The following is a 25,874-nucleotide window of genomic DNA, read 5'->3' as shown; positions in this document are numbered from 1 at the left end:
ATAAACATAATTATATTATATATATATAAATATACACACACAAATAAACAAACATATACAGATTTACATAAACATATATACAGTATATATATATATATATATGTTTATATACACACAGAAACATACATATACACATGTATACATTAGGGCTGCAACAACTAATCGATTAAAATCGATTACCAAAATAGTTGGCGATTAATTTAGTCATCGATCCGTTGGAACTATGCTATGCGCGGAGGCTTTTTTTTGTTATTTTTGTTATTTTATTTTTTGTTATTTTTTTATTTGTTATTTTACCTTTATTTATAAACTGCAATATTTACAAACAGCTGAGAAACAATAATCAAAATAAGTACAAAAACAGTACAAAACAGCACCAGGGCGGCGGTTAGGCTACGTCTCATGAGGTGGCGTAAGCTAGCCACTGATGTGTCATGTGCAGCTCACGTGACGATGGCGTCTCCTTTGCTGGAAAAATTCGAAAAATGGCGCAGGAAAACAGTACCGATAGTTTAGCGGAGAAACTTCTTGAGGTTATTGCTTCAATGGAGAAAAGTGTACGACCTAAGTCGTCAAAAGTGTGGGAACACTTTACTTTAAAGACTTCAAAGAAGACCGTTTCCTGCAAAATGGCACGGAAGTACAACATTGCTTCAGGAGCACCTGAAGAAGAAACATGTTGGAGCCATGGATAAAGGGAAGAACTCACAGTACGTAACTTTTTAAGTCCATAGTGGCAACGAGCATTCATGAGTTCAGCTTTTTTGTGAGTAACGTTAAAGTTATGCCTTTGTTGCAACGTGGGGCTGATAAATGTGCCGGAGACACATTTGACTCCGTTTTGAGAGAGAAAACGCACGGTTACCAATTTCGAAATAAACATAACGGACAGAAATATCTCAGGTTGGTTTCATAATGGATCAATGTAGCCGGGCTGATAAAGCTATATAAATATATTTAGATTTGAGTGACGCTTTAGTATAACTAAACGTTATGAAGGTGCTGGAATACTTCATGCTATTATTCAGAGGCAGCCTAAAATGAATCCTTTATTATTCACAACAGAAACGTGTACAATATCTGATTCAGTTCTGATGAGTTACATTTCTGTGTTATTATTGGTGTATGCTGCACCCCCAATGTCCACAACATGGTGCCAGTATGCTGGTTTTTTTCAATAAAATACTGGAAAGGATAGAAATGTAGTTTGTCTCTTTTATCCGATTATTAATCGAATTAATAATCGACAGATTAATCGATTATCAAATTAATCGTTAGTTACAGCCCTAATACACACACACACACATACACACAAACACACACGCGTGTGTGTGTGTGTGTGTGTATGTTTTTTTGTTATAAAACAACATCCAACAACAACAATCATGATCACGTAAAGGCTGGTGTCTTTCAAAAAAATGCCTAACCGATTATCTGTAACAGTTGCAAAACTTTGAAAATAAATTATACTTACAAAAGGGTGGTCTTTCCGCCATGCCTTGCGCTCCTGGGCAAGCCGGCTCAATGCAATACCAGACATGATTTGTAGACTCCTGTGATAGGGAGCAAAAAGCAAGACTTGTAGGACATGATCATCCACAGTGTTTTTATATATCTGCAACACATTGTAAAAATAAAACTAACATTTTAAAAAATGGAGCAACAGGCATCATATTAAAAAAAAAGGCTACACAAAGCTTTCTCTTTAAATATATATTTATGCTTCATATATTTTCACAATATGCTTGTATATTTTTCTTAATCTCAGTTTTATACACTGCTTATAATTTTTTTAGCAAGTTTTCTTTCCCCTATCACTGCACAAAGAACATAGAAAATAGTGATAAACACAGAAAGTGAAGAAACTTTACATGACAAGTGGTAAACAACAAATATATGGTTAGGAATAAACTATATGGTGGAAATGGATTAGCAATAATAGATAGGGAGTAAAGGGATGATTAAATAAACTCCGCTTTATCCTTTAAAACAAATGTGTATATCAGTGGTGGGGTTAAACTATGGAATTTTCTTTACAATGAGATAAAAGACTGTAAAAATATATTCCAATTGAAAAAAAGATATAAAGACAGAACAATAAGATCATATGGACAGCCATAAGTGTTTACATTTTGCTTTATATTGATTATTCTACTTGTTTTTTTGTCTGGTTTTGTATCATCTCGTGAAGTGTATATTACTTTTTTTGTTCGGTTTGTACTTCATGAAGTTTTGCACTTGTTTTTTTTTTGTGTGCTTTTTGGTTGTTTTCATTATATTTGGATATATTTGTTTGGTTTGTATGATATCCATTAAATAAGACTGTGTATTATGTTGAAGGGGGCAGGAACATAAGATTTTTTTTCATCCTGCTCCTTCTCAGGCATTGGTGTGTAAATGTGTGTTTAGTTTCTGAGGTTTAATTGTCTGTCGATCAAAAATGCACATCAATGAAGGAGACAAATAAAAAAATGAAATGAAATGATCGTTGTGCCGATGACGCTATGTTGCTAGCTAAGTTAGCCCCCTGTGGTTAGCATGTCCACATAGTACGGGCTTCAAGTTATGTCGCGCTTAGTGCTTTTTTTTCCCATTCAAAAATGCCTCAAATAAAACATTCATCTGAATGATTTTTGTATTTTTGTGTCAAAGTCATGTCAACGGAGTCAAAGTGCTCAAGTTAATTGCTTAGCAAGCCAGCGGGTTAGCTTGACATGCTAACTCATGTGCGCCAGAACAGTGCTAACGCTGCGAAGCGACAGGCGCAGTTAGCGTTCTGTCACGGCCTGATGCAGCACAAAAATGGCGCAAATGCACTTGCTTTGAAAACATTCGGCCAAAGAGAAACGGAAGCACGGAATTACTCGCGGCTTCTTGATAAGTCCGCCGTGAGTCGTTCAGAGGCGATACAAGATGTTGTGGCCAAATAGAAACTATAACGTAGACAAAGAACATCAGCGGCGGGGCGCACGTTAGTGCATTATCAAACTCGCTAAAATGGCGCAAAGGGAAGCAAGTAATGTGTCTTTCTACTCGACTAAACTATCGTATTGTGTCACCGAGGTGTGCTCCTACCTTTCAGTGAGGTTGCGCTGGTTCGGGTAACTAAACTGTGGGAATTATTGGTGTTCGAATTGCGTTAAACCTTGTAAAGTTTCCCTCCTGAAAAAAAAAACACCCGCTCTGACTCAAGCCAGACTCAAAGACGGCTGAGTTAAATTTCACCAGTCCCCCACTTCCGCCTTTGTTTAAATACCCATAGGAAGAGCAACGCATGAATTCTGCATGGGTTTTTATGGGCACTTAAAATATCTGTGTTTATTTAATGCAAGTCACTAATGTTGATTTTTTTGAATGTATCTTCATTAGTATAGCAGGCCTCTTTTGAGTCGTTTTTGATCACATTTGTTTAACTCCGAGTGTCCTCAACAGTGGAAACAAAGACTATATTTGAAAAAAAAAAGTTTAATTATCTGTAGTGTTCCTCCCTTAACTACCAGAACTACAATACAACCACATAGCAGAACCCAACGGGCGCGCTATTTTCCGATCTCAGGAAACGCTTGACGGATTTCTATCTTGTTTTGCTTCAACGTCTTTGCACTGGACAGCTCGTTAACCTAGACGGCGCCTGATTTTTAAAAAATAATTTCTAAGTGGATTCATAAAATACATTAAAATAAACTAACACGATTGCCTGCGTGATGTGACACCAACATTAATTATTGAGCTGCGTTTAAAGCAACAGAAATGAATCGTGTCACATTTTAAACAGGCATTGTTTACGACAGCAAAGCTGTGGAACAAAAGCGCTTTAAAGAAACAACAGAAGAGGTCGCTATTTATCAAATAATATAATTTTCACGCGTTGCAATCACACTTACTGTACATTTAATTGAAAAGTTAAAATAAAGTACCAATGATTGTCACACACACACTATGTGTGGTGAGATTATCCTCTCCCATCACACTCACCCGCTGGGAGGTGAGGGGAGCAGTGAGCAGCAGCGGTGGCCATGCCCGGGAATCATTTTGGTGATTTAACCCCAATTCCAACCCTCGATGCTGAGTGCCAAGCAGGGAGGTAATGGGTCCCATTTTTTTAGTCTTTGGTATGACTCGGCCGGGGTTTGAACTGATTGATTGAAACTTTTATTAGTAGATTGCAGTGAAGTACATATTCCGTACAATTGACCACTAAATGGTAACACCTGAATAAGTTTTTCAACTTGTTTAAGTCGGGGCCCACTTAAATTGATTCATGATACAGATATATACTATCAAATATATACTAACATCATAATACAGTCATCACACAAGATAATCATCAGAGTATATACATTGAATTATTTACAATATTTACGTTATTTATAATCCGGGGTGTGGGATATGGAGGGGGGGGAGGTTAGGTTTGGTTGGTATCAACACTTCTGTCATCAACAATCAGCATCAACAATTGCATCATCAGAGAAATGGACACTCAAGTTGACAATACGAAGGTCCTGGGTTCGATATCTTTCTGTGTGGAGTTTGCAAGTTCTCCCCGTGAATGCGTGGGTTCCCTCCCACCCCAAAGACATGCACCAGGGGGATACGTTCATTGGCAACACTAAATTGGCCCAAGTCTGTGAATGTTATCTATCTGTGTTGGCACTGCGATGAGGGGGCAACTTGTCCAGGGTGTACCCCGCCTTCCGCCCTTGTGCAGCTGGGATAGGCTCCAGCACCCCCGCGACCCCCTAAGGGACAAGCGGTAGAAAATGGATGGACTTTTATGAATATTGTAAGTGAAACAAATACATGCACACAGATATGAATGACAACATTTTTATTGGGATTACCTTGCGCAAGATCACAATGATGTATCCTCTTAACCAGTCATAATTTATACACATTGCATAAGATCGTATAGTAGTGAATAATGATGTATGTTGTGATATGAAAACAATATTCACTCATGTAACTGTTAAATTGACAGGGGGAGAAGACAAACCATCCTTTCCAAAGACAAATGTGATCATCTTGCCTCATGCATCATCATGGTAATGTGGCTTAATATGACTTGAATGCAACACAGACCGGGCACTTAAAAGTAGTAGGCTACAGATCTGGTAAAATGTTCCATCACACAAAATAAGTATTATGCATGCCAAATAGCTCACCACATGACCTGATAATGAAAGGTTGTAAGAACCATCTTGAGGCTTTATAAACATCTCCACTGAGGTTACTGGACCGATCAAATCAAAACAGGCAACATGCTTCAATCTCATAGCAAAAAAAAAAAAAAAAGGAGCCACAGCGTTAGGTTTCATGTTGAATGTGAGCATCTCTGCCATCAGAAGGTAGAAATCAAGATTGTCTGCAACGCTTAAGTGGATGGATGGAGTGTGGTATCATCAGACAGCGCATCTGTGTCATCAGTTCATGTGGAGTGCTCGTTGCCATAGGTGCAGTCACACATTGTTTACATGCATGAGGGAGTGCAACACAGTACATCATTGGAAGGCTTCAGAATACTATAGCAAATGTAAACATGGCCTAGCACTTGCACTGATTGAACATTTTTGATAATCTTTTTCTTTTTTTTTTTTACTTAAAAAGCCCTTGTGTGAGGGGAAAAAAGGTGTATTTATATAAAAAAAAACATGCATCCATACTTAAACATTCAACAATATAAAACTGTGTGTGAATAAATGGAAGTCTTAAGAGTGTTAGCATATGTACAAAGTTTACTCTTCCCTGACACTAAATATCAATGCGTGCACTACACGTAAGACATTGGATTTTGGTCATTAGGGAAGGAGGAAAGGCAACACTAAATGATTACATGGTGAATAAAACCTATTAAAACTGCACATCAATCCTGAAAAAAAAACTTGCTAGGTCTTAAAAAAAAGTGTTTTGCAGTATTTACAGTAACATTACAGGCTATTCGCAACGTGCACGGTGTCGTGTTCCCACTGTAGTGCTTGTAATGCTGCGTATTCACTACACAATTCAAGATGTTTAGAAGAAGGGATGGAGGAGCGGAAAAAGTATAAGTTGATAATGTAACAGTCACCTTCAAAGCAGGGTATCGCTTTGTTATTGTTAATAAAAACATGTCCAGGCATGTTCTCAGTGAAAAGACAACTTGTTCAATCTCACTCAGAAATCTCTTAAATCCTGTACAAACTATTCAAAACAGGCTAATATTGTCAAGATTCAAATTTTTTTTAGATCCAGTATAAACAACCTCTATTTGAAGTTGTGTTTTTTTCTATACAGTGTACAAAACGTGCATTCATTTTAAAAGGAGTTAAATATCCATAATGGTTTTTGATTATTTTACACCGAAAACAGAAATTCTCTGGATATGAACAGAGATTTGTTCACTGTCGCCTAAACAGTTCCAGTCCACAATCCTAGGCCAAAAACACTCTCAGCCACAAAACTGATGTCAAATGAGATGTTTCCTCAAATAAACAAAACATAAAAGTATGTCAGTCGGGAAAAGAACGGCTTCAAGGTTGTTCCTTAAAAAAATGACTGTAAAAGAGAAATACCTTATATAGAGAAGTAAAACATGAGGTCTCCAAATGAGATTTGCGGATATATTACTTTTTGCAAGGGAAAGGTTGAAATATCCTTATAAACAATCCACAGTGCAGTGATGACCACACGCATCCGTGAAGGCGAAACGTTGCCTTGTTGGAAGACAATGCATGGCGCTACAGAATAACTAAGTAGTACCATTAACACAAACTCTGTGAAACATCTTGGGTGGGTTTAAAAAAAACACAATTCCCTTCTTGCCAACTCCAAACTATTTTTTTGAAGGTGATACTTTTGACCGTACAGATCCCTTGCCAGAGCAAGTTGAAGGATCTAATTAACTCCACAGATGACCCTGAGAGAATCGCTGGCCATTTTGATGATGGCCATGTTTTTTCAATTAGCAATTTAAAATAATAAAAACAAAACTGCCTCAAGTTCAAAAGTTCCAGTTCAAAATGTACAGGCACAAATTGTCAGTAAGCAGTCGTATTTACACCAAAGAATAAAAAATAAAATGGAGGGAGAACACCAAATAAATGCACAACTCCCACACTTGAATCTCCTTTGTGCCAAATAGGTCTTCCACAAGGATGATATGTTTGCATCATAAAACCTGGAGCTCATAATACTCAGTCCTCTTCACATTCGGGAACCTCTTTCCTGAAGTATCTGTAAGGACACAAAAAGATGATGGCAATTAAACATTTGCTGATGCGTTTTCCCCAAAAAAAACAATTGACAGTTTGTAAGCAAAGAAGTAGCAGGAATTTAACCAGGCAACTTGGTGGGGAGCTGGGGCATGAACTCGGAAAATTGCAAAGTTGGAGTACACATTGACGTGCCATAGGAAGTTGCGGGTGGCCATGTTTGTTTTTATTTGTTTAACTGGAAAGCTGTGAGGTGGAACCTTAGGAACTCCAAGTGGGATAGTTCCTACTTCCCAGCAGCGTAGAATGCAGCGTAAAGTCTTTTTGTAATCGCTTTTATCTATTTACCCCAAAGAAAGTTTGTACACTGCCATCTTGTCATTTAAATGTACTTTTGCAAGTACAAATCATTTGGGAATAGTACTAGACTGTGTCCAAACAGTCCTTCCAGGTCTCCGTAGGCTTTTTTGTGATTGTCTCGGCATATACCGGTATGTCAGAATTTGCGACAACTTTTATCAAACGTCGAGGCAAAAGTTGCAATGTTGTGCTGAAAATTTTCATATCATTGAATAAACTAGTGATTTTAGAAGTTTTTTAGGTGTTCCTTAAACCTTAACTTGCACAGGATTGAAACAAAAATTGGAAAAAAATACTGTATTGATGTTTTACACCCACCACACAGACTCAAAAGTAGATACTGGATGGCAATACAATGGAACTTCGATGTACGAACGCCTCTATTGCTGGGTTACAATGCAATCACGTGACCGAGAGGCACTTCCGGGTTTTTGACGATGGTCTAGACTCTAGAGTCCTATTAGGCTACTATTCATTTAACTGCATCGGTGCCAATTTGGGCATATTTTGAAAGGTTTAGAGACAAATATTCAAGGAATCATGAAAAAATATTTAAAATGGGATGGTGTCTATCCGTGTCGGCCCTGCGATAAGATGGTGACTTGTCCATGGTGTACACCGCCTTCTGGCTCCAGTAACCCCCGCCACCCCGAGAGGGACAAGCAATAGAAAATGGATGGATGGATGGATGAAAGATTTAAACCGATCATCATCACCAAGACGTTACAGATTTACCTAACTTCATTTGGGACTCACAAGGATTTAAAGAAGAAAATATTGGAGGCACATCATGTCTTCACATCTGAAAGGGTTCACAAATTAAGCATGGAAGACAATGTTGGACTTATTTGTGCATCGCTAAGCTGAAGCTGATTGTTTGACGTAGCGAGTTCCGTTCTGCTGTGATTGTGACACTAATTAGAATAATGATATGTGTGTTTGCAGTTGATGTCCTGCTACAAATATTAGTCTCATCTACAATTCATGTAGTTTGTTACATGGTGTGAAGTTCATATTTTGTCTCATTATTTAGCTATAAATGTCCCTGTTGTTCAGGAATGTTTGCTAGCAACATCACGATTCAGTATTTGCTGTGGAGCCTACGAGAGATGTATTCATCTAGATTAATAATACTATTGAGGATATTTTCTTGATGCTAACAAACAGCAGCAAAGACGCTATATGTGGTCATCCATGTCAAATAAAGCACTTGGCTTTCCTGCACAACTTTTAGTTTCTGTTATGAAAATCAACAACAAAAATATGGTGGATTAGACCAACAATTACAATATTTATTACTAGGACTTAACATGACAACGTTAGTTTATTTGCACAACCAGGTCTTTGCTCGTGTGGATAAATGAGAAGCAGATAGCAGGTAATAGCATTTCTGAGGTTATATTTTGCAAACAGGCTCTCCATTTATATGGTGACTTGATGTCCAAACGTGACCATGCTCAAACCAGCACGGAACAACAATTTAAGGCAGGCCGTGGGTGGTTGGCATACTTGCCAACCTTGAGACCTCCAAATTCGGGAGATTGGGGGAGACGGGGTGGGGGGGGAGAAGTATATTTATAGCTAGAATTCACTGAAATTTAAGTATTTCTTATATATATATATATATATATATATATATATATATATATATAAATATATATATATATATATATAAAATAAATACTTGAATTTCAGTGTTCATTTATCTACACATATACACACACATAACACTCCTCTACTCATCGTTGTATTTGAAAGTGCAATGCTTTGCAGCCAGTAGCACAGCCTTTGAAGGAGCGTAGGTATGGGCAGTGTAATATTCTGGGTTGGAGTCAATAACCAGGCGAGGTGGCGAAATTACGTCTCTTTACTTCATACTACAGAACCGACTCCCACACTTGCTGTCAGGGTGCGCAATACAACGTAAACCGTTGGCCAACCAAAAAGTAACCACAGATACGGTATAGTGTTCTGTGGTTACTTTTTGGTTGGCCAAGTGGACGTGACGACAGGCTGTCCTCACTCAGGTCCGCATGGACCTGGAGGGGGCGTGCCTTATGTCCGGCTGGAAATCGGGAGAAATTCGGGAGAATGGTTGTCCCGGGAGATTTTCGGGAGAGGTACTGAAATTCGGGAGTCTCCCGGAAAATTCGGGAGGGTTGGCAAGTATGGTGGTTGGAAAAGTTTAAAAAGAGGAGTCGGCATTCACCGCTTGGTGAGGCTGCTGGCTCCGACAAAGCTGCCGTGAAGGAGTTTATCAAGCACTTTGAGGATTTTATCGGCTAAGGAGGCCAGCAAAATTTCAACTGTGATGAGAGGGTTTATTTTTGGAAAGAGATCTCCAAGCGAACGTGTAAGACAGCTGAGGAGAAGGCACAACCAAGACATGAGCCAATAAAGGATCGCCGTTTACAACTCTGAAACTTCCAGACTGTTCGAAAAAAATTGTATTGTATTTGTTTCGGACATATAAAAAAGAAGAAGAAAAAGAAACCCAAAAGTAATAAAAGAAAATAACATAGTGATGTCTCAGTTAAACGTTCACAGATTCACATTCTAACATGTCCGAAAAAGAGTAGGAAGAAGCAGAGCTTATTTAAAATAATTTCTAACACAATTGTTCACTTCCTTTTCCGATCTAAAAAAATGCCACAAATATTCACCAACACAAGGACACAAGGTAAAAATGATTTTACTTCCTTTTCCGATCTAAAAAAATGCCACAAATATTCACCAACACAAGGACACAAGGTAAAAATGATTTTTCTTAGTTTTTTTTAATTGAAGTTACATGGTTGGTAACATTTTAGAGATCGCCAAAGGCAGAAGAACTTTTGTGTCTGTGGTGCATGGATTGACAGTTAGGCTGGCTGTATACACACACAGTATATACCAGACCTGGGCATTCTGCGGCCTGCGGGCCGCATCCGGCCCTTTGTGCGTCCCTGTCCGGCCCGCGTGAGGCCAATTATAAATTACAAAATAAATTTTAAAAAGTATCTATGTCGAGTGTGCAATACAACGGTGCTGCTTTTGTTTTGAAAATCGTTATTTGTATTACTTCCGTGTGGACGTATGCGTGATTGTGAGTGAATGTGAACAACTGCAATTACAAAATAAAGTTGAAAAAACATCTATGTCCTGCGCGCAATACAACTGAGCTGCTTTTATTTTGAAAAGTATTATTTATGGGCGTGTGTCCGTGTGTAACCTGCGAGTGAAGGTGCACATGCAGCGACAAGTGATGCACGGTTTACACCCGAGACGCTAAAAAGAGAAAAGTTGATGAGGAATGCCGTGTTTTCAACAACACATGAACTGCAAAGCAACGTCCCCTCACCTAAGGTGCGTGCCTGCGCAATTGCGCACTGCTCAAGCGTCCGCTGCGCGCAGCAAGTATATGCCGCGCACCAAATCAAATCCCATCTGAATTATAAACAAAATAAACATATTTATTCTATGGAATTTTGCAATGCAACTTTGAGTGACAGTGACAACAAGCGGCCCTAACGGTGTTCGTCAACACCGTTCAATTGAACACCGTTCAATTATTGTAACGTCTATCGAGATGCTTCGAGGACAGGAATTATATCGATCACTTTATTGAACAAAACTGTTTATATTCGGACATAACCACACCAAAAACATGAGTAAAACAATTCTATCTCGAAAAACTAGTCATTTTCTGCCGTACAAACCAGGCCAAAACCAACTTGTCATCTGTCACCAACACGCATAGCACTAAACCACTGGTGCGTTTAAGGCCACACAAAAAGTCGGACAACTCAAACACCACACAAAGTTACACTATGACTCCTCAGTCATACGTGTGCTTATTTTACTGTCATTTATTATTAATGTTAATTTATATATATTAGTCATGGAATGCTGTTACACACACTATGTTGAAGTATTACTATTATTATTATTATTATTATTATTTATCTTACGGTATATATCAAAAATAATATTGAGCAAAATTCAATTGAAATATTGTCGATGTGGCCCTCCAGCAGTGCTCGGGTAGCTCATGCGGCCCCCGGTAAAAATTAATTGCCCACCCCTGGTATATACCATACACACAGTGTCTTCAAAGTGTCCATATATTTTATAAAATAGGGCCTTTTGTCGAGGCTACAACCAATTATTCCTGTTTACATTGTTTCTTATGGGAAACTCTACTTCACTGTACAAACATTTCAGTTTGCGAACAATGTTCAAGAACCAATTATGGTCGTAAATCGAGGTTCCACTGTAAAAGCACATAATCAGAGCTCATTGTCAAACTACTGTACTGATTTAATTAACCTATTATTGTAGTATTTTTTTATAATTTTGTGAAGAAACACGAAATGCTTGCTTATTGTTTGATGCAGACATCCTCTGTGTATATTTCATGTTTGAAAAGTTTTTGTCCATCTTAAACATTAATTTCTGTTCTAACAAATTTACACCCTCACATTAAGAGCATTTGTGAACTGTTGACAGGGAGCCATAACAGTAACTTTTGTTTATAAATAGTTGATTTATGTAGGCTAGTAAGGTAAAGTTTTGTACCTGACAAGTTTCGGCTACCTTGCTTCTGCAGCCTTCATCAGAGGTGTCACGTGGTGTTAACTTGTCAGGTACAAAACTTTACCTTACTAGCTAGCCTATATAAATCAACTATTTATGAAAACACATCAGTAGGCTAAATGAACCTCTTCGACATAGTAACTTTTGTTGGTATATGAGAGACGAGAGCATTTAATCACACTTCAACATCTCGAACATGTACATTTGTCAGCATTGCAAATGAGAATCTGTTTTAAATTGCCTTACCCTGAAAAAAAAGGTTCTATAAATGCATGTAAAGTAGGAAGTAAATGTTTATACACTAAACTTCCCAGAAGGCTTAGTACTCTAAACAGAAAATGAGAGATAGTCTGGGCTATGCGGGGGGAAAACAATTGTGCCGTTTGAGCTATAAAGAGTTGATATAGTGTTGCAAGTTGCTGTTTCTGCTTTGTCTGCTAAAGAAACATACATTAGTTGTGATTAGACAGTTTATGTGCACATTTGAGCACTGCTCAGAGACAAATACGATTGTCAAAAAATTAAGCTGATTGGGAGTTGAGGTACGTGGTGAGCAGAAAATGTTACAAAATATGCTGCAGGAAATCTGTTTTTCGGGGAGTCGGTATCCCCCCCACTGTATTAAGTTATTTGTTGGGAGACTCACTGTGCCATACTTTGAACCCCTACATGAAGCCATTAGCCTTGACTTTTAAATAGCAGCTAAGTTCATTTCCAACTTGGGTGGACATCCTGAGAATACATGAGAAACCTCAGCATTAAAGGGCATCAAAGAGACATGGGGAAGGGGGAACAGCTAGGGAAGCGCCTGTGGAGGTGTGATAGACTATGGCCAATTGAGCGCTCACCAGTGAGTCGTAAGTGCTCAACCCTAATCAGAGTCATGCATTTCATAATCCGTGTCTTCGTCGTCACTCTGAGCAACATGCAGCATGAAGACAGCACAGGAGATGACAAGAGAGCCACAATTTAGAAACAATGGAAACAAATGTTGGGAAAGGAGGAAAAAACATAGGGAATTTACATAAAGGTAGACTAACATGAAAAACTTCATGTCGGTGAACCCCACAGAGCACATACAAAAACACTTTCATCATCAACACCACACATGCGACACACATGTACAATAGACTCAACTTGCTCTACATGAACACCAAACATTAAGGTGAGTCACACATGCTTACCTTTGCCTTCTCACTGGGTTCACTGTTTGTCCCGTAGGATTGATTGTGCAGCTCCTTAGAGACAACACACAGGAACTCAGCTTGGTCTTCGTTGCCGTAGTTGTAGGAGGAGCCAATGCTGACCAGCTGTAGAGACAGAAGCGCAAAGATGAAGAATTAAACAATAGGAGGAGGAAGAAGAAAAACTTGTGTTGGGGGAGGCGTCAAGTCTACGGGTTACTATGGTCCTACGGTTTATGTGCAATTTAATTAGTTTACTGAAATTGTGTATTTACTAAAAAGTTATAGGACAGTTATACAGTACTTGTCATCTGTCACATTTGTATATTAGTTTTGAGAGCCTGCAGACATGTAAACACGCACCCAAAGACCAAAAAATGGGGGTGAAACATTTACACTCAAACTGATACTATAACAAACAAAAAATCAAGAGGGAAATTAATGCACACCAATGTTGTACATACAACATAATCTGCTGATAGTCACTAAAAGAATCAAGGAGGGACTCGACCACACCAAATAAACATGCCAGTTAACAAGTCAGTGGGGAACGTGGATGTGAGAAAGGTCCGCACAAGATTGTTGGAGTAAAAAACTGAAAAAAGTGTAGAACTCAAACAAACCAGACTCTCTTAAGTCTTAAGGCAACCTGGAAAGAGGCTCGCCTTTATTAAATTCTGTCAACAAAATGCTAGCAATTTCACCTAAACTCTCTAAACAAAATGCGCATTCATACAGCCCTTTGAGACACTTGTGATTTAGGGCTATATAAATAAACATTGATTGATTGATTGATACCTACTTTCTATTTACAAATTGTAATTATGTTTACCATTTAACTGCCCACTTATAATTTGATGAATATAACTGCTCATTAAACTTAACCTCTAAACCTTGCAGAGCCAACCAAAAATGACACTCATATATCATGTTAAAGTCCATATTTGGTCTATATAAAACCACACAAATAAAATGGAATAAGTTGTTAGTGAACAACAACATTAAGAGACACGCAAAACCGCAACTTCTGACCTAGGAAGACGGCTAGCTCTGTGATTATAGAGCACAAGTAGACAGGCTAGTTATAAAGCTTTGTCCCTTGGTGTGCATGTCCAAACATGCTCCGATTAGACAACGCTGCTGCTGCTGCAACCAAGTCTTTCTCAAATGGAGCATCAGTGCTGCAAAAGTTCTGCACGTCCACTAAAACACGTACTATATTATAATTATTACATATGCATGAAAACCTCCACCCTCGCCAATCAGTGTGGTTGTAAAAAAAACACTTAAAGCGGAAAAAACAATGATTTACATTTCCCCCTCCCTTTTCTGACGCAATAGGACAACTTTTAAGGGACATTTAAGCCTTCAAACACTAACAGATGTCATGTCTTCAAATCAATCAATCAATCAAAGTTTACTTATATAGCCCTAAATCACGAGTGTCTCAAAGGGCTGCAATATAATACAAAAATAAGCAGTCTGATCGTTTTAGTGTACAGGAAGGTTTGCACAAGCACTCCCCACAACACAAAATAGTCAAGTTAGCACTGGTGCTGTACTTACACAACATGAGAAATACTCGGACTGATTCAAGTCCATTTACCAGCTCAATAATTGTACAGTTGTGTTTGTGTTACTGCATAATACACATCTTCTTAATTTAAGACTTTGTTAAGATGGCCAATAAGGTTATCAACAATGATCTCCATACAGAATATGATTTCTAGAAGTTTCCCCATTTGACCAATGTAAGGAGATGAATATATTAACTCCTGATAGAGATCAACTGCAGATAATACACACTTAATGTCAAATTATATCTGGGTATCATAACAAAAATATTTCAAACATCCCTAAAACTATAGTAGCAGCTACTCTTTAAGTCAGAGTGGCTGAGTGACAAAACATTTGAGTGCAAATAAAATGACATAGGGAAACAGGTGCCAGGTGTTGTTCCTGGTCAAACTGACAAAGAATCAAAATGAACAGACTCAACAACAACAAAATAAAAACCAACATCTAACGGTCTACAGCACTAGGGGGAAGGAGAGGGGTGTAGGAGTAACAAGCAGACCATGCAGTGACCAGCCCTCAGACAGAAACATGTGGGACACACCTCTCTGCTGTTGTTTGGCAAAGCTGGCGCCTCTCCCTTCACCTCCCTTGACACAATGAGCAGAAATTCTGACTGGTGGGCCCGCCCGTAACCTATACTGACAAGCTGCAACAACCAATCAGAGCACAGGAGGGATGCTCGTATCACGTAATGGGGGAAGACATTCAGAAAGATGGGATTTGCCGGTTGAGCTTGATGTCAGAATGCAACACTGAGGTTTAGAATATGTGAACATAGCAAGGGGTTGGTGAAACACATGGACACAAGACTGCAGCTGTAATCCCCCACCATCACCGACCTTCTGGGGGGGCTTTACCTGTTCAAACTTCCAGCCGTCCGACATGGTTGACACCATCTGTGTCAGCTCCTCTTCTTGGCACTGCAGCACTCTGTACACGTGCTTCACGGGCACCTGAAAAGGAAAGCACATGTTCACTTGAGAATGGGGACAATGTTGTCTTCACTTCATGATGAGAGGTCACACACCTGCGACGTCTTGCAGTCTCTGTCCCTGATCTTGTCCTTGATGAGCTTTATTAAGGATGTGATGTTATAAAACTCTGCTTCTTCGAGTACACCTGAAACATAAAAATAAAATGTTGGCTTTCAAAACACAAGGCAAAAAAACTATTAGTGTTGCACTGGTAGTTTGTTGTTGGACCTGGAATGTGGGAGGGCACATAGGTGTGCACCTGAATTGGTTAGTAACGCGCTACATTTACTCAATTAACGTTTCAGATAAATAGCAATTGTCATAGTAGTTTTAATGAAACATACTTTTTACTTTAAAGTATTTTGTGAAGAAGAACCGTTACTTTTACTCTGTTACATAGCGTTTCATTTCGAACTATATCATTGTATTTTGTTTATAATATATTGATTTCATTTGGCTCGTTAGAGAGACTTTTTTCAGTGGGCACTGTCACATGACTCTGTTTCACCAATTCAATGTAAGCACTAGTGACCTTTGCATCCATTTCACCAATCAAATACAGCCAGGCAGTCACAAAACCACACTCAATCTACACACTTCAAGCGACATGACGTCCGACGAGAGAGCATAAATCATCAATATTTTTACTTACACACTAGGAAAAAGAACATTTATGCCCATTTATGTTTATAGATCTGTGTCAGTGGCAATAATCACATTTCAGCATACAAGAATTTCACTTCCAACTAGAGAAAACATGTTGTGGTAAGTTGTATTACAGTTTATGGCAGGGGTGCCCATTACGTCCATTGCGAGCTACTGGTCAATCGCCAGACAGGCATTAAAAAAATAGACCTAAAAATTAGCGATCATCAATCTTCACCAAGACGTCAATTTCGTCACTTGATTGACATTCACGGCACTCGAGGGTCTTGCGAGATGACGCTGGCTGCTGCGAGCTCATTATTAAGAAAAAATGACAGACAGGATGGCGAGAAACACTTTTTATTGTGCCGTACCTGCCGTCAAAACTCTAAAGACCGACAATAAAAATGCTGCTTCATCCTGCCTGCGCTAATAAAATAAGAGGCGTGCACAAGCTAGCAAGCTATGGAGTTTGCCACCAATGTATTTCTTGTAAAGTGTATAAAAACGAGTATGCAAGCTGGACAAATAAGGTGCCAAAAACCAACCACTTTCATGTGGTATTGGGCAGAAAGGAGGACGTTTTTTCTCCTACATTAGAAAATGCGGACGTTGTCAGCACTACTGTCTGATTCCAATCAATGCAAGTCATTAGAATCAGGTAATACACCAACTTATATTATTGTCTTCATGAAAGAAAGTAATCTATATGCGTTAAACATGCTTGTATTATCAATAAAGACTTTTAACTTGTTAACAAAAACGTATCTTTCATTAACAAATGCATATAAATTATATATATGAATGAGGTAGATCTCCTCGACTTGATCAATTGAAAAGTAGCTCGCCTGGTTTATGGCATAGCTGCACATATGCTAACATTAACCTTGTTATAACATCATAAGTGACGGTAAAAAGTGCATCGTTTGTGGTAAATATTATGACAGGGTACACAAACTACACACAAACACACAGCAACTACAATTGTAGTGCAAGTAAAGTTAGAAAACAGCTACTAAATAAATCAGAAGTTACTCATTAGTTACTCAGTTTGGAGGTTAATTTTTGTCTTTATTACAAAATCTTTCTATGGAAACTGAATTTATGTCACTGAATTTTATGCTGACAATTCCATTTAAATAAAAAAGTGTGAACACAATTCAAATGTGTTAAAATTAAGTTTTAAAAAATTCAGAGTAAAAAAATTGGGTGTAAAAAAGAAACTCAGTTCAGAAATATTTGTTGCTTCAAAACTCAAGACTCACTTCTGAAGTAGGGTTGGGTGATATGGACCAATACTCACATAACAGTATTTATAGGCCAAATCGCGGTATACGATATATATCGGTATTTTAGACGAAACGTGCAAGGTTTAGTTTAAACTCAACCGCACATTACTCTTTCTACCAGTGTTCTGAAAACTACTTTAAAAAAGTAATTAGTTATAGTCACTCGTTACTTAACCAACAAATGTATTTAATTACTAATGGCATTAATCTTTAGTAAATGTAACTAATTACTTGGGAAAGTAATTAATGCGTTACTTAAAAAATAACTTTATATATATGTCATTTAATGAGGTGACGACTTGTCCAGGGTGTACCCCGCCTTCCGCCCAAATGCAGCTGAGATAGGCTCCAGCACCCGCTATGAAAGCGCTAAAAACTACCGGTGTAGTGGGTTTTGATAATTCACCAACGGAACTTACGTTATTAGAGAATTTCGGTCGGACGTTTTTTGACAGGACACATTTCCGGCTTTGTTGCACGAGTGAGCCATGGATGAATAGATGCCGCACAGTTAGCTCCATCTTTTGACATTTTTTCGACTCCCGTCCTTGCACGCTACTCCAGTACAAGAAAGATGACAGGGAGAAGACGCTGTTGAAGTGGAGCCACGTAAATAAGACCGCTCACAAAACGGCGTATCCTGAAGCGACGGTCAGAAAGCGACTTGAAGATGGTCTGTAAAACATAATCTATGCAACATTTTGACCAAATAACCACCATTACTTGTTATATAGACCAAAAGGAAGTGTTTTAAATTTAGAAAACATTTAAAACAAATTTAGACCCCTTTAATGCACCTTATAATCTGGTGCGCCCTATGGTCCGAAAGATACGGTATATCTCTTTCTAAAATATACCGGTATTAACTGTAATACCGGTATACCGCCGAGCCCTATTCTAAAGCAATCGATCCTGTCTCAGAACCAGCCAATGAGGTGTCAAGTTTGTAGTCATGTGACATGGGTCTTGCAAAACAGCAAAAGGGCAGTTTATGCAGCACTACACGCTACCACGGTCCTGGGCATAATACAATGTAATACACATATCAATCCAGCCCGCAGGATGTTTCTAAACCATAGAAATTATTCAAATGGTTAGAATCTGCACGTGAGTGACATACGGGTTCCATGCAGACAAGGCACTCTTATTTGAGTTTAGTTTTTAAACATTCTTCCCTCCTCTGGTGTAAACAAACTTTTAAAATATAAATCAACCATTAAAAAATAAGTTGATCTCCCTAACCTTATGGTTGAAAGAGCTTCAACATCTTTTGACACTTGCTAATGTTAAAAATGTTACTTAAACACTACAGTTAAAGCCATGATCAGTGTCCTGAAACAAATTTTGTTTGAATTCAGAGGGCCCACGCTGTACATTAGTCCAATTAGGTTCATTAGGTCTTCAAAGAATTACCGGTATGCAACTTTTTATTTTTATAGCTAGACCTGTGTATTTATTTCCATACTTGACAGTTTCGGCTCCAACTGTGGCCTTCCTCAGAGGTTGTCATGTGATGTTGATGTGACAGGAAGACAGCGCCAACCAAAACTGCTCAAAACAGCTGACCAAACACGTCACATCAACATCACGTGACAACCTCTGAGGAAGGCCACAGTTGTCGCCGAAACTGTCAGGTACAAAAAATAAATACCGTTCTGGCTATAAAAACAACAAATTGAACGCTGTACATTATTTTGCAGCCACTAGCAGTGATTTAGACGTGTTACCTTCCTCTGCTAGGTCCCTGTTGAGCACCAGTTTGCCGTGCCTCAAGTAGTTGAGCACCGACCCAAAATAAGTAGGGTCTCTGTCGATGAGATAGGCACCTGTTTCATCCTGAAAGAGAAAGGGGAGGAATATCAGCTTCAGACAATTAACACAAACCGACAGCATTCCTAAGTACTGATTTCATCAGTAAGGGAATAAGTGAAGCAAATGAGATGCAAATTTATGAGGTCGGCTTCTGTGTTCATAATCTCTCGACTGTATGGACGTGCGCACACAAGATTGGAAATATCACTTTACTATTCCCACAGGCCTTGGATTTGAACCCAATTCTTTCACAGCCACTGGGTATTCCCCTATTTCTGTAAGTACTGTGATTAGGCCAGCTTTGTCTCATGGTGAAAGGGTGGGTGGGGGTAGGGGGGGGGCTCAAACAATTAGAGCGGAAAAGGGATTGGAAGAGCTGGCAGGACGTGCCAAGGGAGCCTAGAAAAAGCACCTTGGCTTACAAGCGACAATTAGCCCAGTAGCCTGGCAAGACACATAACTTCAACATCTGACATCATGTTGGTCTACATAGCTTATATTCAGGTGCACAACAAAGAAGGTAACTGCAACCTCCTTGATTTACCCAGAAATGAACCTATAACATTTAACATGCAAGCCATTCTCTAATCAAACATGTACATTCACAGCTTTTTGGGTCCTCCTAATGTGTAGAGTTGATTCAATCTGTCCAATTATGGAAACATGTCCCAGTGCATTTTCTTTGATAATGAATATCTGCACGCTAATGGCAGGTTGCCCTTCTTTCCATTGTCAAAAATATATCCACCGAGACCCAGTGGACTTCTATTTTTGCTTTGCGTCAGCTTTTGGCACTTCTATAGAGATTCAAGTTGTACCTGCATGTGACGGCGCACGCAGTCACTACCGTTGTACACAATCTACTAGGGCTGGACGATTATGGAAAAAAACAATAATCACGATTAATTGCACAATTATTTATTAATTTCAAAACAAGTACCGGTAGTCATTGTACCACCTAAACACAATTTTAAATATTATTTTAAAAAAAACACTGGATATGAATTAGAAACAATTAAACCCAAACAAGTACCAAAAAATAATCATAACAATTAATTTAAATAATAGCAATATGGGGAAAAAAAATTCAGTTTGTTTTTACCTTTTACACTTTTTACCACCATACTGTGTGCTTTTTGTGTCATACATAACATTTTATAACACGTTTGTTACATGTTACATGTTATGTAGACCAAAAGGAAGACTTTTAAATTTAGAAAAAATGTAAAACAAATTTAGACCCCTTTAATGGGCCTTATAATTCTGTGTGCTTTTTCTATGAAAATAGACCTGAACCCGCCCAACTACAGTGCACCTTATAATCCGATGCGCCCTACAGTCCGAAAGATACGGTATATCTCTCTAAAAATCCTCACATTTATTGGTTCAGTACATCTTTGGACCATTTTGACCAGTAATTTAAGCCAAAGCCTAATCATTTTGTAAATGTATCAGTAAGCGCTATAAGTACATTATGCTTGTGTAAGCGGTTACGTGGATGTGGAAATCGAAAATGTATTGTTGAGTTTTGTTATTATTGATTAGGTATACTAGCACTGTGTCAAATAAGAAGCAATCATGGTGAGATCCCAAACTTCTAGTAGACGACGTGATCTTTTTTCATTTATGCGCTCCTTATCCATTTCACCGTTACAAGCGCAGGAATTTGCATTCACGTCCCGCGGCCCATTTATTTGATTATAATATTTTTATAATCGTAAGAAGCCAAAATCGAAACAGTGATTGAAATTCGATTAATTGTCCAGCCCTACAATCTACCATGACAATGAGTCTTTTTGGGTTGTGGTCTGTGTACAGGTTTGCCAACATGGTAACAGACTTGGATATAAATCCTTGACGCCTTATAGTGGAACTGCACTTTTTTTTTAAAAACTTTGTCTATTGTTTACAATCCGACATGAAAACGGATGGATTTTTATGCATGGGGACGGCGTGGCTCGGTTGGTAGAGCGGCCGTGCCAGCAACCTGAGGGTTCTTGGTTCTATCCCCGGCTTCTGCCATCCTAGTCATGTCTGTTGCGTCCTTGAGCAAGACACTTCACCTTTGCTCCTGATGGGCCGCCATAAGTGTGTGAATGTGGAAATAGTCTCAAAACTCTTCGAGTACCTTGAAGGTAGAAAAGCGCTATACAAGTATAACCCATTTACCATTGCATTCTATCTTGTAAGTAAACGTAAATAAAAGTAATAAGGTAGTTCCTCTATTCTGCCCAAAAATATAAAAACAACCAAAAAGCACCAACAATAATCCATTGACATTTTGTGACTTAAAAATTAACCCAGTTTAAGTGATATTGGTATTATAAGTGCAAACGCAGATAAACTATTTATGGCGGTGCCGTGATCACTAGCTTGTGTGCCAATGTTGACATGATCGACTGATTGGCTGCTTGCTCGTTTCCTCGCTCGTCAAACTTTATTGTAGATCATAAATCATGCTTCTTACCTAGATAGAAAGATAAGGACAGATTATGACAAGTTGGTACACTTTGACAGCCAATATAGACCTGGTAATGGCGAGAATGACACAAAAAGACACATTTGGTTCTACCAAATAATAAATAATGTAAATAATTCATAGTAAATAATAGTAAATAGTAAATAATGTAAATAATTCAATGTGATTATCTTGTGTGATGACTGTATAATGATGATAGTATATATGATAGTATATATCTGTATCATGAATCAATTTAAGTGGACCCCGACTTAAACAAGTTGAAAAACTTATTCGGGTGTTACCATTTAGTGGTCAATTGTACGGAATATGTACTTCACTGTGCAACCTACTAATAAAAGTCTCAATCAATCAATCAAAAACCCCCTTTTCTTCGCAATAATTATGAGTCATTCTTCATCTAAACGGGGAATATATGAACATCCTAGCAGTCGGGCATCCTAATGACAGCAGACCTTGCACAGTAAGTGCTGTTTTATTATGGTTGTTGGCTCTTATGAAGTCTGGAGTGAGTAATAATCAGTGATGTTGAAAAAAAAAAATACGAAAGTTGTTTTGCGTTTTTTTTAATCAATGCGTTGCGAATGCTTATATGAACAAAATACGTAAATATTAAATGTTATTATAAATGTACCTGTTACTACATTACAACTATACTTAATATACAGTATATAAAACCTTAATAGGTGTTTGGATGTTTTTTTAAGGGCTTTATATGCAAAATAGAGCGGCTCTATTGTCAGCTGACTTTTATTTACTATTTAGAATGCATTAAAAAATACATTAGTTGTCATGTCTTTTATAATGATAGGCAAAATTCCCAAAAATGTGCAGTTCCCCTTTAAATATTTCTGTGACGAATGGTGCTCAATGTGGGATGACTGCCCACTATCATATTTCTAATACCATTTGGGTTTTCCAGTTGGAATCACTGATGATCAACAGTATAGTGACCTAAATTTTGAATATATTAATTTGCTACACATTCTGTCAACCTTTGATAAGACACACAGACATCTTACAGGCAGGCACTCCAGTTTGCTTCCTTTGTATCAACTGCTAAATTTAGACCATGGTGTTGGAAACCCCTCAGCATACAGGAGATGCTCCTATGGGGAAGCATTAACAACCTCGTTCAGACAAAGCTGTTCATGGGGGCTCTGATATGGTCCCATGTACACAACGGTGTTTTTAATTAAAAACAAGAGGCTGGCCTTGAGGGGGCCGTGGCAGGGGAGAACTGGGAAAAAAATACAAAGGGGTGGGCCCATAAGAGAGAATTATTTAATAAGAAGATTTTACGAACCAAACCGCTTCTTATTTGTACAAAACCCAGAATTTTAGGTTCTTAAGTTTTAAAAATAATGTTTCAACCTCAGTGTCCAACAATAGCCCTCTTTAGAGTGTGGACTATGGAGCCAAAACACTGCCAGTAAAATCTGGCATCGGAAAAAAAAGGAAAAATAAAAAAGAAGAAAAGAAAATTAACATTGTAGAAAAAGTTGTATTTGCACAAAAAAAGTTTAGACAACAAATAAACACAAACATTAAAAAATTACAATATTTTTGGTGGATATTTTTTTGAATCAAGACATGTTTTTGATGCCAATATTCATATTTTTGTACACCTTTTTTTTTTTTTTTTTTACCATTTTTTACTTTTGTTTCTTTATTTTTTGTTTTCGCTTCTTTTTTTACAATTTCAAACTAATGGCGTTGATTTGACATAGGGGCAGGGCTTACGACAAGTTTACCCGGAAGCAGTTTTACTAGACTTGGGCTTGCAGGTATAACACTTTAGAAGACGGGAGGACCGAGAGGCTCTAAATACACCCATTAAATCCAATAAATAATCATCCAAACACCACCAATAATACTCCATTTCCATTTCGAGACTTGAATATTAAGATAGATAGATAGATAGATAGATAGATAGATAGATAGATAGATAGATAGATAGATAGATAGATAGATAGATAGATAGATAGATAGATAGATAGATAGATAGATAGATAGATAGATAGATAGATAGATAGATAGATAGATAGATAGATAGATAGATAGATAGATAGATAGATAGTACTTTATTGATTCCTTCAGGAGAGTTCCCTCAGGAAAATTAAAATTCCAGCAGCAGTTAACCAAGTATTAGTGATATTATTATTATAAGCGCTAATGCACACAAACTATATATAGCGGCGCTGTGTTAACTAAGCTTGTGTGCCTATAATGACAATATCAACTGGTCAGCTGCTTTCTCGCTTCCTTGCTCGTGGAAGTTTATTGTAGATCTTAAATAATGCCTCTCACCTCGATAGTAGAAGGATGAGGATGTAATCCGACAACTTGGTACACTTTAACAGCCAATTTAGACCCGGGAATGGCAAAAAGACGACACAAAAAAACGGTTGGTTCCACCCTTGTTTACTTTGTGAGAACTATGAGTCATTCTTCATCTAAACTGGAATATAACAAGATTTCTATCAGTTGGCAATCTAATGACAGCAGACAATGTACATTAAGTGATGTTTTAATTATGTTTGTTGGCTCTCATGAAGTCTGCAGTGAGTTTTAATCAGTGATGTATTTGAGATGAGTTTTTTAAATAATGCGCTGCATATTCTAAAATGAGCAAATTATGTAAATATTAAATATTATGAATGTGCCTGTTACTACATTACATATATACTTACAGCATGTATATAAAACCTTAATGAAGGTGTTTGGATGTTCTTTTCAGGGCTTCATAGGCAGAATAGAACAGCTCCCATACACTCTATTGTAAGGAGGCTTTTGACCGCCTTTATTTATTATTTACAATGCATAAAAAAATAAAAACATATGTGTTCTTGTCTTACATAAAAAATGTGAATGATAAGCAAAATTCAAAAAATAAGTGCAGTTCCCCTTTACGCATGATTTAGACGCACTGGTCCTCCCGTCTTCTTCTACGGTGTTTTACCTGCATGCCCAAGTCTAGTAAAACTGCTTCCGGGTATACTTGTTGTAAGCACGGCCATTAGTTTGACTGACTGAAAAAAAAAAAAAAAGAAAAACTAAATTGTAATAAAGAGAAGCGAATGTGAAAAAAATAGTTGAACATAAAAACCTTTGAAACAAACAAAAACAAAGTGTATCGTGTACAAGAATAGGAATATCTAAAACATGTCCATTCATCCATCGATTTTCTACCGCTTTATTTAAAAAAAATCCCCCCAAAATGTTTTATTTCTTTTCATTTGTTTCGGTGACAACACAACTTTTTCTACAATGCCTGTTTTTTTGTGATACCAAATCTTACTGGCAGTGTTTTGGCTCTATAGTAGACCTCTACCAAAGCCAAGCACTGCCATATAATGGTCAATTCCACAACCTTGTAGCTTAGTGGATACTGTAGTTACAAAAATGGAGCAGGAAAAAGGAAAAAAAAAATCTTATTTTTGTCTATATTGCTTACTTAGTTTTTAGTTATAATGGTAACAAACATACAAACACAGACAAAAATGTTTCCTTCCACCTCATACGTGTAGTATTAAACGACAGTTAGCCATCTGTGCTCTCACCCAGGAAACTGCATATTGCTTCTATTCCGTCACCAGACTTCTTCCCAGAATTGAAAAATAGTGGCGGTCAACCAGGCCAAGATGGATGTTGTGCAGCAGGCAGCGTGCAAGTGGCCTTGATCTTACCACTTACAGCAGAAACGAGCAAAAAAATCGAACTATGCAATGTAATCTATCCCTTTACTTTATCAAAAAAAGATTAGTCGTGTGATCTCAAACATTATCTGT

General features: G+C 37.9%; 2 protein-coding genes across 3 annotated transcripts in view; both read right to left on the bottom strand.

Annotated features, from left to right (window-relative positions):
- The window catches only part of ube2ib (ubiquitin-conjugating enzyme E2Ib), a 20,725-nt gene extending 17,494 nt beyond the window's left edge, over positions 1 to 3,231 (bottom strand). The window contains exons 1-2 of the mRNA XM_062055942.1: positions 3,076 to 3,231; positions 1,475 to 1,553 (exon numbers count right to left, since the gene is read on the bottom strand). Coding sequence (XP_061911926.1) covers positions 1,475 to 1,540 — 66 coding nt within the window. The 5' untranslated portion in view covers positions 1,541 to 1,553; positions 3,076 to 3,231. The remainder of the gene's footprint in view (positions 1 to 1,474; positions 1,554 to 3,075) is intronic.
- Positions 3,232 to 5,711: 2,480 nt separating this feature from the next.
- Positions 5,712 to 25,874, bottom strand: part of kctd5b (potassium channel tetramerization domain containing 5b) — a 36,645-nt gene continuing 16,482 nt past the window's right edge. Inside the window, exons 2-7 of one of the 2 annotated variants that reach the window (XM_062055940.1) lie at positions 19,520 to 19,628; positions 15,912 to 16,003; positions 15,742 to 15,837; positions 15,426 to 15,530; positions 13,307 to 13,432; positions 5,712 to 7,209 (exon numbers count right to left, since the gene is read on the bottom strand). In XM_062055940.1, coding sequence (XP_061911924.1) covers positions 7,180 to 7,209; positions 13,307 to 13,432; positions 15,426 to 15,530; positions 15,742 to 15,837; positions 15,912 to 16,003; positions 19,520 to 19,628 — 558 coding nt within the window. In that variant the 3' untranslated portion in view covers positions 5,712 to 7,179. The remainder of the gene's footprint in view (positions 7,210 to 13,306; positions 13,433 to 15,425; positions 15,531 to 15,741; positions 15,838 to 15,911; positions 16,004 to 19,519; positions 19,629 to 25,874) is intronic. The other variant, XM_062055941.1, reaches the window with a different exon arrangement.

Source organism: Entelurus aequoreus, linkage group LG08, assembly GCF_033978785.1.
Source record: "Entelurus aequoreus isolate RoL-2023_Sb linkage group LG08, RoL_Eaeq_v1.1, whole genome shotgun sequence".
NCBI classification, from domain to species: domain Eukaryota; kingdom Metazoa; phylum Chordata; class Actinopteri; order Syngnathiformes; family Syngnathidae; genus Entelurus; species Entelurus aequoreus.
The sequence above is the reverse complement of the archived record's forward strand: the minus strand, read 5'-3'. Positions and strand labels throughout refer to the sequence as shown.